Source organism: Eubalaena glacialis, chromosome 8, assembly GCF_028564815.1.
Source record: "Eubalaena glacialis isolate mEubGla1 chromosome 8, mEubGla1.1.hap2.+ XY, whole genome shotgun sequence".
In the NCBI taxonomy this organism is placed as follows: Eukaryota; Metazoa; Chordata; class Mammalia; order Artiodactyla; family Balaenidae; genus Eubalaena; species Eubalaena glacialis.
This window is the reverse complement of record NC_083723.1, coordinates 100,152,034-100,169,692: the sequence shown is the minus strand read 5'-3', so window position 1 is coordinate 100,169,692 and position 17,659 is coordinate 100,152,034. Positions and strand designations below refer to the sequence as shown.

The following is a 17,659-nucleotide window of genomic DNA, read 5'->3' as shown; positions in this document are numbered from 1 at the left end:
TGAAAAACTGAAACCATCTCCACTAAGATCAGGAACAAGACAAGGTTGCCCACTCTCACCGCTATTATTCAACATAGTGTTGGAAGTTTTAGCCACAGCAATCAGAGAAGAAAAAGAAATAAAAGGAATCCAAATCGGAAAAGAAGAAGTAAAGCTGTCACTGTTTGCAGGTGACATGATACTATACATAGAGAAGCCTAAAGATGCTACCAGAAAACTACCAGAGCTAATCAATGAATTTGGTAAAGTAGCAGGATACAAAATTAATGCACAGAAATCTCTTGCATTCCTATACACTAATGATGAAAAATCTGAAACAGAAATTAAGGAAACACTCCCATTTACCATTGCAACAAAAAGAATAAAATATCTAGGAATAAACCTACCTAAGGAGACAAAACACCTCTATGCAGAAAAGTATAAGACACTGATGAAAGAAATTAAAGATGATACAGACAGATGGAGAGATATACCATGTTCTTGGATTGGCAGAATCAACATTGTGAAAATGACTATACTACCCAAAGCAATCTACAGATTCAGTGCAATCCCTGTCAAACTACCAATGGCATTTTTCACAGAACTAGAACAAAAAATTTCACAATTTGTATGGAAACACAAAAGACCCCAAATAGCCAAAGCAATCTTGAGAAAGAAAAACGGAGCTGGAGGAATCAGGCTCCCGGACTTCAGACTATACTACAAAGCTACAGTAATCAAGACAGTATGGTACTGGCACAAAAACAGAAATATAGATCAATGGAACAGGATAGAAAGCCCAGAGATAAGCCCACGTACATATGGTCACCTTATCTTTGATAAAGGAGGCAAGAATATACAATGGAGAAAAGACAGCCCCTTCAATAAATGGTGCTGGGAAAACTGGACAGCTACATGTAAAAGAATGAAATTAGAACACTCCCTAACACCATATACAAAAATAAACTCAAAATGGATTAAAGACCTAAACGTAAGGCCAGAAAGTATAAAACTCTCAGAGGAAAACATAGGAAGAACACTCTTTGACATAAATCACAGCAAGATCCTTTTTGACCCACCTCCTACAGAAATGGAAATAAAAACAAAAATAAACAAATGGGACCTAATGAAACGTAAAAGCTTTTGCACAGCAAAGGAAACCCTAAAGAAGATGAAAAGACAACCCTCAGAGTGGGAGAAAATATTTGCAAACAAAGCAACTGACAAAGGATTAATCTCCAAAACATACAAACAGCTCATGCAGCTCAACATCAAGAAAACAAACAACCCAATCCAAAAATGGGCAGAAGACCTAAACAGACATTTCTCCAAAGAAGATATGCAGATTGCCAACAAACACATGAAAGGACACTCAACATCACTAATCATTAGAGAAATGCAAATCAAAACTACAATGAGGTATCACCTCACACCAGTCAGAATGGCCATCATCAAAAAATCTACAAACAATAAATGCTGGAGAGGGTGTGGAGAAAAGGGAACCCTCTTGCACTGTTGGTGGGAATGTAAATTGATACAGCCACTATGGAGAACAGTATGGAGGTTCCTTAAAAAACTAAAAATAGAACTACCAGACGACTCAGCAATCCCACTATTGGGCATATAGCCTGAGAAAACCATAATTCAAAAAGAGTCACGTACCAAAATGTTCACTGCAGCACTATTTACAATAACTAGGACATGGAAGCAACCTAAGTGTCCATCAACAGATGAATGGATAAAGGAGATGTGGCACATATATACAACGGAAAATTACTCAGCCACAAAAAGAAATGAAATTGAGTTATTTGTAGTGAGGTGGATGGACCTAGAGTCTGTCATACAGAGTGAAGTAAGTCAGAAAGAGAAAAGCAAATACCGTATGCTAACACATATATATGGAATCTAAAAAAAAAAAAGGTTCTGAAGAACCTAGGGGCAGGACCGGAATAAAGGTGCGGACGTAGAGAATGGACCTGAGGACATAGGGAGGGGGAAGGGTAAGCTGGGACGAAGTGAGAGAGTGGCATGGACATATATACACTACCAAATGTAAAATAGATAGCTATTGGGAAGCAGCTCCACAGCACAGGGAGATCAGCTCGGTGCTTTGTGACCACCTAGAGGGGTGGGATAGGGAGAGTGGGAGGGAGACGCAAGAGGGAAGGGATATGAGGATATATGTATACATATAGCTGATTCACTTTGTTATAAATAACACCCCACAGAGCTCCCTAGTCCCTTCTGCCATGTGAAAACACAGCCAGAAGATATCATCTATGAACCAGCAATTGGGTCCTCACCAGACATTAAATCTGCCAGCACCTTGACTATGGCCTTCTCAGCCTCCAGAGTATGAGAAGTCACTGTGGTTTATAAGCCACCCAGTCTATGGCATTCTGTTATAGCAACCTGAGCAGACTAAGGCAAGGGGTTAGTAATGGGGAGAGAAGGGAAAACGTTGACAATTACTTCTAGGTTTGTAGCCTGCAGCAGGAGATGGATGTTGTGCCATTCAGTGATGCAGGGTGCCCTGGAAGAGGGACAGATTTGGAGGGAACGACCCATGTCAGTATTGGACATGGGGGAATTGAGCTGCCTCTGAGATACCTGAAGGAGGAGATAGCAAGGGGACATTCAGATATTTAGGTATTTGGGGCTGGAGTTCACAGGAAGGATATGGGATCAAAATACCAATGGGATTATAAGATTTCAGCCATTGAACATGATTCTATCAGTGGCTGCTGTTCTCAGGCATATATGTTATAAGTGGAACTCCTGTGGAAGACATGGAGAAATGAAATGGAAGAAATAAAAACCATTTTAAAGAAAGCAAAAACAAAAACAAAAAAGAAGCTTCTAGCCAGAAAAAGACTTAGATAATTTTTACCAAGAAAAAAAAAATGAAGGCAGGAACATTAACTCTTGCCAAGGAAAGGATACAATAAATGCTATATTTATTGCTGCCTTATATTAGAGTTAATTCAGTCAGATAAACTGTGGGAGGTTCAGGAGAACTGGACTCCATTCCTGTTTCTTCATGTTACCAGCTGAGTCTCCTTGCATGACTCAGTTTCTGCATTAAAAAAAGCGGGCATACTGGATGAGAAGAAAACCTACAGCCTTTTCTCAGTCTAAAGCAAAAATTCTGGGGACTTCCCTGGAGGTCCAGTGGTTAAGACTTCGCCTTCCAGTGCCCGGTGTGTGGGTTCGATCCCTGGTCAGGGAACTAAGATCCCACATGCCTTGTGGCCAAAAAAACAAAATATGAAACAGAAGCAATATTGTAACAAATTCAATGAAGACTTTAAAAATTGGTCCGCATCAAAAAATAAATAAATAAAGCAGAGATCCTTATATATGTTTGTGTATGGAGGCTTCCAGGGACCCGCATCTTTTCTCCCCAGGCTCTGAAGTCCCATAGCACACACGATGCTAGAGCTGGAAGAGAACCCTGAGATTGTCTAACAGAGACTTTTCAAACATTTCTGTAATGTTTATAAGACATATTTCTATATACTTTTATGACGTTTATGAGATATATTTAATGTCTTCAAATATATCTTAGGTAGCACCCCAGATACAACACTGGTGGAAGCAAAGTTGTTCTGATTGAGGAGGGGAAGCAGGCCAGAGCCTACCTGTGTAGCCCCATCTCCCAAGGCAGGCCTGATCCACCCAGAGTCCAGTCTCCTTGTTCACAGATGAGGAAACAAAGGCCCACGGTTTTACAGTGGCTGGCGGAGGGGCCAGGACTTGACCCTGTAGCCCTAAGCCTGTCATCTTTGCACAACAGCACACAGAACTCAGCAAGATCAGAGAGGAAAAGAATGGGAGCTTCACTGCCCAGTCTTCTCATGCCCCCTTTATATGTCCAGGCTCTGTGGATATTTCCTTCGATATTTGTTACATGCAGGCATACACACTGTGGGACCAGCTTGGGCAGGCAATCGTGTGGGACAGCTGTGAGTCAGGTAGGTGAGAGTGGAATTCATTGTGTGTAACATAAGGATGCTAAAGAAACACTGGGAAAGCTGTGGGAAAGAACTGGTTGGAGGAAATGGTCAACAGAGCAAAGAGTGAGAAAGTGATCACTCTCACGATGCACTCCAGTAACAGGGGCTCAGTAAATTCTGGGTATGAATTAAAAGACCATAGCAGTATATTCAACTTCCTGAATTCTCAATTACTGCAAAAAGGGATTTAGGAAAGAGTATATACTTTTCCACTAAGTACATATATAGATATATAGGTATGTAGGTGTAAATACATATACATACACAAAACACCTATTCTTTTTAATAACCTAGAATATTTTCCCCTGAATTTCTCTTAAGAGGGACAGAGGACAAATCTGACCTGACTGTCTAGATGATGCAATTAAAATATCTCCTCCACCACCACCAATTCAGTCTGATTAAGTTAACTTGGTTAAATTTACTTGTTTGGATCAAGACAATGTATTCAGAAGACAAGTGTTCAAACCCAAGAATGTGCTTGAAAGGAATAACATGCACTGTTAGGAGTCATTAGAAGGAAAGAAATACAAACTAACATAGTTCAGTCTGTTTGGGAGACAAGGGAGAAAGGAACAATGAGAGAAATGTGGAGACCTCACCAACATCCGGGCTGGGTGTGCTGTTTCGGAAGTTGTCTGTGATACTGTGCAGAACAAGGCATGTTGTATAAATACGTGCTGTCAGATCCTGTCCATCCTCAATACCGATCTGGATAATCTGGAAGGACCTTTTCGGAGTCATTTGGAACAAAGGTTCAAAGAGGACGTGGATTCACAGTGGGAGAAACGAGGATTATATTCCGTTGTATCATAACATTAACATTCCAGTTCAGGGAAGGAAACCTGCTTCCTTCCAATCCATGACATTCTGGTTCCAGGTGGATTTTTAACAATACTAGTCAGTCCTGATTGTACCAAACAAAAATAAAACATCTGATAGATATCTCCAGCCCTATTTATCCTCCCCCACCTCCAAAATACCCCTAGTTTTTCATGATTAGTCTTGTTTATGGATGCATCTTTTTTCTGTGGAAGATTTAATAACTTGCAGTGTAAATGATGCAAATATTCCTTGTTTACTTCCTGAAATTTCACAGTTGAAAAAAGTAAGAGCTGCGTGTTTTGAACCCACCAATCTACAGCTGAATCGTTCCTATCACTTCTCAGAATTTGTCGTTCTACTTTCCATACATGTAGGAAAATGAATCCTGTACCCTGTTAAAATCCAGCAGGAAATTTAAACCAACATGCCTTGTGGCATACTTCATGTTTCATTCTACCAGTCGTTTCAACGTACCTTCATCTTTCATTTCCCTGAGAGTGTACGTAATGAGACAAAGTTGGTAATGACCCAGACAGACTTTGGGCGCTAAATATTATTCAAACAAACCCAGTAAATGACATCCGCAATAAAAAGCAGGGAAACAAAAAAATTACAGGGTTTCATTCCAACCTGACACCCTCAGGAGAACAGAGAGCGCAAGGCAAACCTGTAAGTATTTATATACTCCCTGAGCTGCACAGAGAAAGTTCACAGGAAGCAGTTAAAGACACAGCAACTAAACCCAGCATTTCGCTGGATTTCTTTGGAATCTTGCTCTTTTATACAATTAAAAGCCAGATGGAAACTACATCATTATTAGTCAATCTTGTTAATAGATTTTGGGTTTTAAGGTAGCTCTTCCACCACGTGTGCCTTGACAGAAATCTTACAAAGAAAACCTTCCTGCGGGAACTGTATAGCTCACGTGATTGGTCCCAGAGATGCAGTCGCTGCTCACTGCCATGTAAGCACTTAGAGTCCCTGCTGTATTGGGCCTCCCCAGGGACCATTTGGGGTAGGGAGGATCCCAGGGAGAGGCTCTGCACTATTGTTAAAGTGGAGGCCAAGAATGCTGTGACATGCATGCAGCAGACCACCGGTGCACACACTGGACGTAGCGGGATATAACCTAGTGCTGCTTCACACTCTAAAGAGAAGACGAGCCAGACAGGCTGTCAGATGCCACAGTGGGGAGACTTCTGCCCTAAGGTCATCTGCTAATGGGCTTCCCCACGTGTTGTTTTAGCCACTCTCTTTCTGCTACCCTGCTGCTCAGCTCCTGTGCCACCATGCAAATGAAGCTTACCCAATATCCTCCAACGGAAGTCAGTTTCAGTTACGCTGTTTGTCCCTCATCACTTCCTGCCTTGTGTCATGACCAACTGTGTACATGTCTGTCTCCCCTACTAGTTTGTGCATTCCTGGAGGGAAGGGTCGAAGACTCATATTTTTTTTGTGTGTTTCCCATATTAGGTGCTCAATAAGAAGAAGAAAATAGCATTTATTGAGCACTTATTATATGCCAGGCACATTAGTTATGTCATATCATTTAATGCTTACAACTCTGTAGTGTGATGGCAAAGAACACAGGCTTTGGAGCCAGACCACCTGTGTCCAAAGCCTCCCTCCTCTACTGTCAGCCACATGACCTTGAAACAGATGGGATTCCGACATGAGTCTTCTGACTTACAGCATCAACTCTATCCTGCCTCCATAGATATCACTTCATTGAATTAGACCCATTCACTGGTAACCAAATGCATTATTTCTCCTTATCACTAAACAATCCCAAGGCTACCCCCGTTAACTTGTGACTTAACGTGTAGGTTTTTAGACATATAATGGCTAGTGATTTAGCTCATCATACCAATAATATTCATTCTTTACATCTCTTAGTGTGTTGCCATTTTCACAGTGCCTTCACCTAAATCATCTCTGCTGATTTTCACACCATCCTTATTGTGGGCAGGGCAGTGACATTTTCCCCGTTTTACTGATGAGTACACTGAGGCTAGAGAAGCTGAATGTCCAGACTGTTGTCTCACAGCCAGAGAGTGGCAGAGCTTCAACTCGAGCTAAGATCTTCTAAATCTATCCACAGGGTCTGCTTCTACTTTTCCTAGTCCCTCAGCATCACTCACCTGTGTAAACAAATACTCACTTGAAGGCACCGAGAACCAGGTGCTATGCTAGAGCCTTCAGTGGTTCACATTGTCTGGTAACCATAGCAATTGTCGCTCTCCTCGTGGCAAATGAGATCACCCATCACACACTGGCTTTCAAGATTTGAGTTACAAGAGATGAGGCATTTTCCGCAGAGGGCCATTAAGTTTGGCATTCCCTTCCCCTGGTCATAGCCCTGGAGTATAGGTCTTCTGGGTCTTTGCCAACCACAACAAGTTGAGTTAGCCAGCTGTGATTGGTAAGAAATCTTAATGGGCAGGAGGAAAGTGCTAAATTGACTTTTAGTTGTGAGCAATTTGTAATTTTATGTTTTTTTGCTATTTGTATGCCCTAGGATAACTAACCAACCATACATAGTTCTCATTCTTTAAAAATAAAATTTTAGTCAGCAGTTCACATGAATTTGTTTCTGTGTTCTTACATCATGTCGCAAATGATGTGATGGAGAAACCTGTAGGGAAGTTTTTGTTTCTTTTGCATAAACTATTTTGCAGTAATTGACCAGCCATAGAGAAAAGATTATCTCCTGTGCACTCTCAGCGAGTTCTCTGCTCACCAGAGACCAATAAGCTGTGTCCCTAGAACTATTATCACTTTGTTGAAGAAGCTGCTATGTGAACAAAAACCAGCCTTCATTAATTTCCCTTTTTGTATTTAAAAAACCTTGTCAGTATTTTCCCTTTGGGAAGGTATAATTTGTCAATAGTGCATATTATTTTGCTTCTAAAGAGGAAAGATGTAGGGCAATAGATCCTTATTAATATCTCTTATTTATCTTCATGCCAGATCTTAATGTTTCTGCTCAATGAAATAAAATTCTCCACATTTTTAATTACATTACAGTATATATGTCTTAACTCTCATTTCATAGAAATATAAAATTTTAGAAATGTAAAACTCTTAAGACAATTTTAATTCCATACCCATCCCACCAACACAAACACACCATTGACTGATGGGGGAACCGGTGCACTTGGTTGGCTGGAGCCCACGTAGCAGTCAGTCAATGACAGAATCAGGATTTATATTCTCAATCTGGTGCTCTTTTCATTGTACTCTGCAGTGTGTGTACCTGTTTGAGCTCCCCAACTACTTTGTAAGCTTCTGAAAGCAGGGATGATCCTTACATGTCCCAATTGGAACTGCTTGGTGAATACTCGTTAGCTGATGTATCATACTTCATTTCAATGTTACAAGGGCCCCAAATGTTACACCTTTTCATTATCTGTTCTTTGTCATTCAACCTCTTCTGTAGATAGAAAAAGTTGGGGAATGGTCGAGTGATATATGATAGAAAGGAATTTGATGAAGCTTGACCATGGTTGCCTCGAAACATCTCTATATTTTTTTTATTGAGGTGTCATTGACATACAACATTATGTTAGTTGCAGGTATACAACATAATGATTTGATATCTGTATAAATTGCAAAATGATCACCAAAATAAGTCCATCCCCATATATAGTTACAACATTTTTTCTTGTGATGAGGACTTATAAACATCTATATTGGAGTTGAAAATTATATTGAGGAAGAGTCACAGGGATTTAAAGTTATTTACTAATGGTTTAAGTTATCTCACACGTAGTAGCCAGACTCCTATTACACATTGTCCTTTTATCTTAAAAAATGTGCGTATTTTTTCCAGCAATGTAAAAGGACCTTAGAGTTCATCTTCAAAATGAGATTTTGTCATTGTGTCAGTTTATACATTTCAGATTTTTGTGCCATGGGAGAAGTTGGTCCAAGAATTGTTTGCCTCGTTATTTGTTTGTATGCACAGTACTATCCTAAATACTCACTATAAACTGTATTCTAGTTTGTTTCAGTGTTGGAAGGGGTGTTGTCTAAGCTGTCAAGATATGATGAAGGCACTTTCTTTTCATCCATTCTGTCATTCACTGTGAGTATTTTGAATGAGTTCTCCTCTGCTGTCTTTTGACTGCTGTCACAGTACTTATCAAACAGTTAAGAAAATAATTTTCATAATTATCTCTTTTCCACTTAAGGTGAAAGCAGCTGCAAAATATGTTGATGTTCCAGTAAGTATTTTTTAATCTGCTTTTAAAAATTATAAGTAAGTCTTTAAAAAAAATAATTATGGTTCACCTCGGGTTTATTTCAAATCTTTAATCCAGTATCATTGCCTCAGGGAGCAGTTCATTTTTCTTAAGCAAGCACTAACCCTCATAACAAGGCCTGGCAAGGTTATTTCAGTGTACCTTTTCCATTGTAACTTGGGGAGGTCAATTCATCATGAGAACATATCAGCTCAGTGGCAGCTCTAGGATGGGGGAGAAAATGACTCACATTACTTATAGGAAAAGGTTCACTCTCCTTCCCTTTCCATGAAAGCTCTAACAGGTTTCTTATAGGAGTTAAAGTAACAGTCAAGGATGAACCAGTTGAATCAAAGAACTAGTTTTCTGAATACAAAAGTGTTGTAAATAAATCAATGTTCACTTAGTTCAACATTTGGTTTTTCACAGAATTCTTGGGAAATAATGCGTGACCTGTAAATTTGTTCAACAATTAAGATACCATGAGAGGAAAGTATGAAACCTACTTAGCTACAATGAAAAAAATTCATGGATAAATATAATCAACAAGTTAGTACAGCATTTGTAAGTTGATAGTCATTAACAAATTAGCTTTTGCCTTAAATTCTGTTATCACGTATATATGATCAAGGCCTAAGATGTTCTGTTTAATCATGTGTTTTGGCACATGTATCAATTTTCAAAGAATTAGAGCACAATGGGAAAAAACTTAAAATTTAAAACTAAATGGAATATGTCATCTCATCTTTGATTAAGGCTGTAATAGCAGCCTTGAATTGAATAGCCTTGAATAGCATCTCCATCTCTAGATCATCATTATGAATGTTAGTGGTTTGAGAGCTGGCAAGCTTTGGATATCAGTTGTAGGTGGCTCTTATTTTTGAAATGCATAACTGCATTTTATACTATGGACTAGACAGTCTCCAGATTTATTGCTGCTATAGTTATTATAAATGAACATTTTAAATGAAAAGGCCATGGACTTTCCTGCCTTTGCCTGGGGTTTCTTCAGAGTAGTTTTTTGTTTGTTTGTTTGTTTTTAGTTTTACAGATGATTCCAAAAGAAGTCTTGGCATACTCCTTGTCTTGTACCTAGAATCAGAAAGTCAGTACTGGGCAATAAGCAGAAATAATCACATGTGTATGGTCCTGCAAAGGAACAGCATGAAAGAGAGAAAGGGAGAATTAAGGGGGAATAGTTTATACTTGCTGTATAAAAAAGAAAAAGACAAGTAATCATGGGAACACATGAACTTTATTGGAATTCCTAACAAGTACTTTATAGTAATAGATTTTTGTTTTTAATTTTGAATTACAAATTTTTGTTTTTAATTTTGAATAGGATACCATAATTATTTCTGTTCTTAGAGCTTTTGAAATTCTTAATTTGACTGTGTACTAGATCTGTTAGAGCCCATAGAGCTTCAGCATTGAAACACACAGAAGGTGGTTCATTCACTCTCCTTCTCAATGCAGAAGCCCCCTCTCCTGATACCCCTCACAAAGATTCAGTCAAGCTCTTTTAATTTTTTCAGTGATTGCAGGCTCACCATAAGACAGCCTCCTCTTATGTATAATGAGTTGAAATTCTGTACCTCTGTGAATTCTGTCTTGGTTCTAATCCCTTTTCTGCATGATAGCCCTTCAAATATTTGTTGATAATTATCATACATCCTCTTCCCAAGAGATATGGTGGCTATTCAAAGGGATATATTGTCTGAGGAATTCTTATTTTCTATATTAAACATCCTTAACTTCTTCACTGAATTCACTAATTAAATACTTATTTAACACATACTAAGTGCTAGACTCTGGGTGTGTATGATGAAAATATGTATGTCCTGCCCACAGGCTGTTCAGTGTCTAGGAATAAAAGAGATAGGGAAATATATCATGAAAACAGCTGTAACAATTGTACCCAGACTCTTTATCATACCAATCACTCTCTAGATGAATTCCAGCTTACCAATTTCATTATTAAATCAAGTTGCCACCCAGAGCAAAGCATACTAAACCATAGATATGGTCTGGCCATGGCAGATTGCTATAGGAAGAGTTTCTCCCTTAGATCCAGACGTTACACCTCTATTATTGATGTCTGTAAACATTAACTTCAAAAGCTATGAGGTGCTGTTGGTTCTTACTGGTTTTTTTTGTCTGTTTGTTTTTTTATGCTAAAACTCCAGCAAGTTACCTCTTTGAAGCAGTCTTTTAAGGAGAACCTTATGAGAAAAAAAACAACAACACTGGCTCACCTTTCACAGAAATTAACTCAAAACTGATCAAAAACCTACCTGTAAAATGCAAACTACAATATAAAACTTCTAGAAGAAAACATAGAGAAAATATTTATGGCCTTAAGTTTGGTGATAAGTTTTTAGATACAACACCAAAAACATCCATGAAAGAAAAGCATTGTAAGTTGGACTTAATAATTGACTGCTCTGCACTGTTAAGGGAATGAAAAGACAAGCCACAGACATATATTTGATCAAGGACTTGTATCTAAAATGTACGAAGAACTCTTAATACTCAACAATAAGAAAACAAACAGCCCAATTAAAAAATGGGCCAAAGATCAGAACAGACACTGCAGTGAAGACATATAGGTATCAAATAGGCAAATGAAAATATGTTCAACATCATTTGTCATTAGAGAAATGAAAATTAAAACAATAAGATACTATTACACACCTATTAGCATGGCTAAAATTTAAAAACTGACAGTAGCAAAATGTTGACAAGGATGCAGAGCAATAGGGAGTCTCATTCATTGCTGGTGGAAATACAAAATGGTACAGCCATTTTGGAAGACCATTTCGCAGTTTCTTACAAAGCTAAATATAGTCTTTAGCAACCCACCAATTGCACTCCTAGGTATTTATCCAACTGATTTGAAAACATATGTCCACAACCAAAACCTGCACACAAGTGTTCATAGCAACTTTATTCATATTCAAGAATTGGAAGCAACCAAAATGTCTTTCAGTCAGTGAATGCATAAACAAGCAGTGGTATATCCATACAGTTGGAGTACTAGTCAGCAAAAAAAAAAAAAGAAGAAGAAGAAGAAAAATTAGCTATCAGGCGACACGAAGACATAGATGAATCTTAAAGGCATATTGCTAAGTGAAAGAAGCCAGTCTGAGAAGGCTACATACTGTATGATATCATTTATATCACATTCTAAAAGGGAAAACTACATATAAAAAACTATAAATAAACCGTATAAAGATTACAAACAGATTAATGGTTACCATAAGTTCAAGGTCAGGGAGACTTGAATAGGTGAAGCCAAGGGAACTTTTTGGAGCAGTAAGACTATTCCATGTAATACTGTAATGATAGATATAAAACACTATGCTTTTGTCAAGTCCTAACTTTATAGCACAAAAATTGAACCTGAATATATGAAAAAATTTTTTAAATCAATTAGGATATCGTGGGATCCTAGGATGGAGACTGTGATAAAATAATCTAAACTCTATTGCAAATGTATGGAATAACCTCACTAAAAAAAGATGAAGGAAAAAAGTGCTGATCTGAGTCACTTTTGAAATGAGTGGCATCTGTAAAAATAAAGGAAAAGGAACTGTACATAAGCATTGTACTCTTGTTGTACAATTCAGAAACCACTCTACATGTATAATGGAATTGAACAATTAAGTAAAGGATGGTGGTTGGTGGGAGCCAAGTTTCTCATGGAGTGAGATGTTGAAGACAAACAAGAGGAAGAGGCTAGAATCATCCCTGTGGTAATGGATTGGAGTTGGAGCCATCAATGTGAACTTGTCTTTAGCTTAATATAGATAGAGCTGGTTGCATATAGAAATATTTTTAGATATATGTATATGCGTGGGTTAGTATATACACATATATTTCCTTGGTTTGTTAGCTGAGAGAGCCTAGAAGCTGTGATATCCCAGTAGCTACAAGCACACCTAGTGCCCAGATCGTGGTCTCTAATCTCCAATAAAATGAACCAGGATTCCTTGAAGAAATGGCTGACACTAGGACTGGGGCAGGAAACACAAGATGAGCCTGGAGCATCTTATATGAGAAAGTAAGCATCTTATATGAGCATCTTACGTGAGAGAAAGTAAGGAAGTGTTGAGAAAGAAAAACCCACAATGATAGGAGATATGTTAAAGGGACCCAGGAGACCCCTGAGAGAGCTCCCAATGGCCTGAGCTAGAGTAAGTTGAACAACCAAATAAATTAGGTAGTATTAGCTTATAACACAAAGTATAAAATATATATCTGTTAGTCCATACTGACATAAGTAAATGATTGACTGAATAAATAAATGGGGGAAGGACTTCCCTGGTGGTCCAGTGGTTAAGACTCGGTGCTTCCAATGCAGGCGGCACAGTTTCGATCCCTAGTCAGGGAACTAAGATCCTACATGCGGCACTGCCAGAAAAAAAAGAAATGGAAAAGATAAATCTCCCAAGCAGAACAATTCCAAATAAGTAATGTAGATACTTTACTTCCAAGGAGACAGTATAACTCCCTACTCCTTAAGGCTGTGCATAGTGACTCCCTTCCAAAGAGCACAGTATGAAAAGGAGGGTGAGGAGAATGGATTCATCAGGGAGAAACCTGACAATATTACCTCAGCCAGTTTATTGAGGTCAACATCAACAGTGATAAATTATATAGATAATATTTACTCTTGATAAATATTCTGTGGTCTCCTTCCAGAAACCTATAACTCCAGTCTAATCAGGGGAAAAACAACAGACACATCCCAGTAAAGGGACAGTCTACAGAATATCTGACCAGTAACTCAAATTGTCAAGATCATCAAAAAGAAGGAAAGTCTTAGAAATTGACAGGAAGAGGTCAAGGAGACATAATGACTAATTAAATGTAATGAGGTCTTCTGGACAGGATCATGGAACATAAGAAGGACATTAGATAAAAACTAAAGAAATATGAATAAAGTATAGACTTTAGTTCATAATGTATCATTATTTGTTCATTAATTGTAACAAATATACCGTAGTAATGTAAGATATTAATAATAGGGGAAACTTGGTGGGGAGTAAATGGGAATTCTCCATACAATCTTCACAATTTTTCTGTAAATCTGAAATTATTCTAAAATTAAAAAAAATTAAAAGGCAGTAGACTAGGATTTAATACCTGAGGTTTAATTCCTCTTATGCTGCTCTATGCCCTTGGATTAACTGTATGACCCTGAGCATTACTTCACTTCAGTGGCCTCAATTTAGTTATCTATAAAATGGATGAATAAGTTATATAAACTGCATTAGTCCCTCTAACTGTGATATTCTATCATTCTGTGAATTCTAGATCTCTGTCCTATTCCATCCAAGAAACAACAGAGCCCATAAATGTCACTTAGAAGATGATAGTAAGGTAAAGAGCTAGAAAAAAATTCTTTAGAGAAACGAACAATATCTTCTAGCAAATAATCTCATTTTTGAAATTTTGAAAAAGCAAAAAATAAAAAATACGTTTTATGAAATGAGGCGTTAGAAATATAAAATTATCTATGATATCAAGAGGCATTCCTAACACAAAAGAGAAGGAGGAATTCATGATCCTAGTACATACTTGATTGTCAGATATTCCATATAATTATAGCACAGCTGAATATGTATAAGAGTCAATAAAAAAATGGGAGAAAATATTTGCAAATGAAGCAACCGACAAAGGATTAATCTCCAAAATATACAAGCAGCTCATGCAGCTCAATATGAAAAAAACAAACAACCCAATCCAAAAATGGGCAGAAGACCTAAACAGACATTTCTCCAAAGAAGATATGCAGATTGCCAACAAACACATGAAAGGATGCTCAACATCACTAATTATTAGAGAAATGCAAATCAAAACTACAATGAGGTATCACCTCACACCGGTCAGAATGGCCATCATCAAAAAATCTACAAACAATAAATGCTGGAGAGGGTGTGGAGAAAAGGGAACCCTCTTGCACTGTTGGTGGGAATGTAAATTGATACAGCCACTATGGAGAACAGTATGGAGGTTCCCTAAAAAGCTAAAAATAGAACTACCATACGACCCAGCAATCCTACTACTGGGCATATACCCTGAGAAAACCATAATTCAAAAAGAGTCATGTACCACAATGTTCATTGCAGCACTATTTACAATAGCCAGGACATGGAAGCAACCTGAGTGTCCGTCGACAGATGAATGGATAAAGAAGATGTGGCACATATATACAATGGAATATTACTCAGCCATAAAATGAAACAAAATTGAGTTATTTGTAGTGAGGTGGATGGACCTAGAGTCTGTCATACAGAGTGAAGTAAGTCAGAAAGAGAAAAGCAAATACCGTATGCTAACACATATATATGGAGTCTAAAAAACAAAAAAATGGTTCTGAAGAACCTAGGAGCAGGACAGGAATAAAGATGCAGACATAGAGAATGGATCTGAGGACACGGGGAGGGGGAAGGGTAAGCTGGGACGAAGTGAGAGAGTGGCATGAACATATATACACTACCAAATGTAAAATAGATAGCTAGTGGGAAGCAGCCGCATAGCACAGGGAGATCAGCTCGGTGCTTTGTGTCCACCTAGAGGGGTGGGATAGGGAGGGTGGGAGGGAGACGCAAGAGGAAAGAGATATGGGGATATATGTGTATGTATAGCTGATTCACTTTGTTATACAGCAGAAACTAACACACCATTCTAAAGCAATTATGCTCCAATAAAGATGTTTAAAAAAAGAGTCAATAACAAAATGATTCAAATCAAGTCATTTAATTATAACATGCTATGAGCATACTCTTATGTATCTTTGTAATCTGTACTTTCATGACACTTCTTTATGAAAGAAAAAATATCATACATAGGAGAAAAATCATCAGTATATTCCTGAACAGAAGTAAATTTCATTATCTCCTGCTTCTTAGCAAAGAAGCTAGTAGCCGACCCCTCCCCACCCCCGTGATATCTTTCTAATCAGGGTGATAAACTGTGACCTTCGGATGGTTTGGTAGATTTTTTCTTGGTTAAACAACCCTATTCTGCAGAGGAGTTCCTGTTGTAGTTGCACAGTTCAAGGCTCCATCATAGAACCTTGGAATGTTCATGGTGGCAAAACCCTTAGACATATAAGAAAAGCAAGACCTCGAGGGGGTGAATCTGTTCCCCCTTCTCAACAGTAACTTAGATGAAGGGAACTCAGACCTGAGAGAGGGGAAGGGAGAACGGCTATAGTAGATGTAGGACCAGCATGAAAACATTCACTTTAGCTTTACAGACGTGAACACTAGGCCCAAACCAAAAATTCAGTAGATTTAAAGTAGAATATTAAAACTAATCACCCCCCAAAAATATTGCCTCCCTATAAGGTACAGAGGATGTAGATGATAGCAATGTATGTTAAAAAGTTGTATGAAAAATTAAGTGAGACCATAATGTAAAGTAGCTGCTTAAAAAAACAAACAAACAAAAAAAAACAAACACGAGGTAGCACAACAGAGAAGTTACAAACCCAAACTCAGGAGCCAGACTGCTTGGGTTTGAACCCTTGCTCCATCACTTTTACTCAGTATCTGTATGACCTTGGGCATCAGTTTCTTTTTCTTTTTTCTTTTTTTTTTTTCACAGCTTTATTGAGGTAAAATTGATATATTTAAAACTGCACATATTTAATATCCATAATTAGATGAGTTTGGACATAGGCATATACCCGTGCGGACATCAATTACTTTATCAAATGGAAATAGAATTATACCACTTCTAGGCTTGTTGTAAATATGTTAAGCACTTTTCAGGATTCCTGGAATGAAATTAGTGATCAATAAATGTTAGTTGTCATCATACATTATTACTGATTGTAATAAATCTAGTGTCCAGATTCTAAAAAATAATCATTCTGCTCTATACTATCTTGTTCACATCTGTGTTATTGTGGGAAAATCCATCTGGAGTCTTTTAAAAACGACATATACTTTTTACTTTACCTCCTTTTGAAGAGAGCAGCCAGCATAGTTAAGGGGATCTGGAAATAATGGCTTATAAAGAAAAAAAGGGAAATTGGAATATTATCCTTGAGAGAGGAAAACCCTAAGAGACAAGAGAGTCCTGTTTAATACATGGAGTTCCCATTTAAAGAAGCCTCAGTCTGTATCAATCAAGAGGATAGAACTAGGATCAGTGACTAAAAACTAGTGGGAGACAAATGAAATCAGGGTATTAAGAAAAAAACAAAAGAAATTAAAATTCTTTACAAGGGTGATATGCTCTAGTAGTAGTTACGCCACTGTTTGCCAGAGGTGGTACTGAAGATTCCGCATTACGTAGGAAATAAGACCAGATGACATTTACCATTTAAAAGGACATTTAAAAGCACTTTCCATCTCTGATTCTGAAATTTTGTTCTATAGCTCGTATAAGTTACAGGGCATTTTGCTGTGGGTGTGTATGTGTACAATGCCTATTGAAAGTTGTCCTGTTAACATTATTACACACATTGCATGTGATCTCTGTGCTAGACAGTGAGGGGACACAGCTAAAGAGACCTGGAGGACACAATAAGGGTTACTGTGACGAAGAACACAGAAACTCCCCACTGATTGGCTGCTT

The 17,659-nt window shown here is 38.0% G+C and overlaps 1 protein-coding gene across 11 annotated transcripts in view; it reads left to right on the top strand.

Moving 5' to 3' along the window:
• CADPS2 (calcium dependent secretion activator 2) overlaps nucleotides 1-17,659 on the top strand; it is a 548,265-nt gene that overhangs the window by 497,803 nt on the left and 32,803 nt on the right. For 10 of the 11 annotated variants that reach the window (XM_061198688.1, XM_061198685.1, XM_061198689.1 and 7 more), the window contains 2 exons: nucleotides 8,824-8,907; nucleotides 9,014-9,046. In XM_061198688.1, the coding sequence (XP_061054671.1) occupies nucleotides 8,824-8,907; nucleotides 9,014-9,046 (117 nt within the window). The remainder of the gene's footprint in view (nucleotides 1-8,823; nucleotides 8,908-9,013; nucleotides 9,047-17,659) is intronic. The other variant, XM_061198684.1, reaches the window with a different exon arrangement.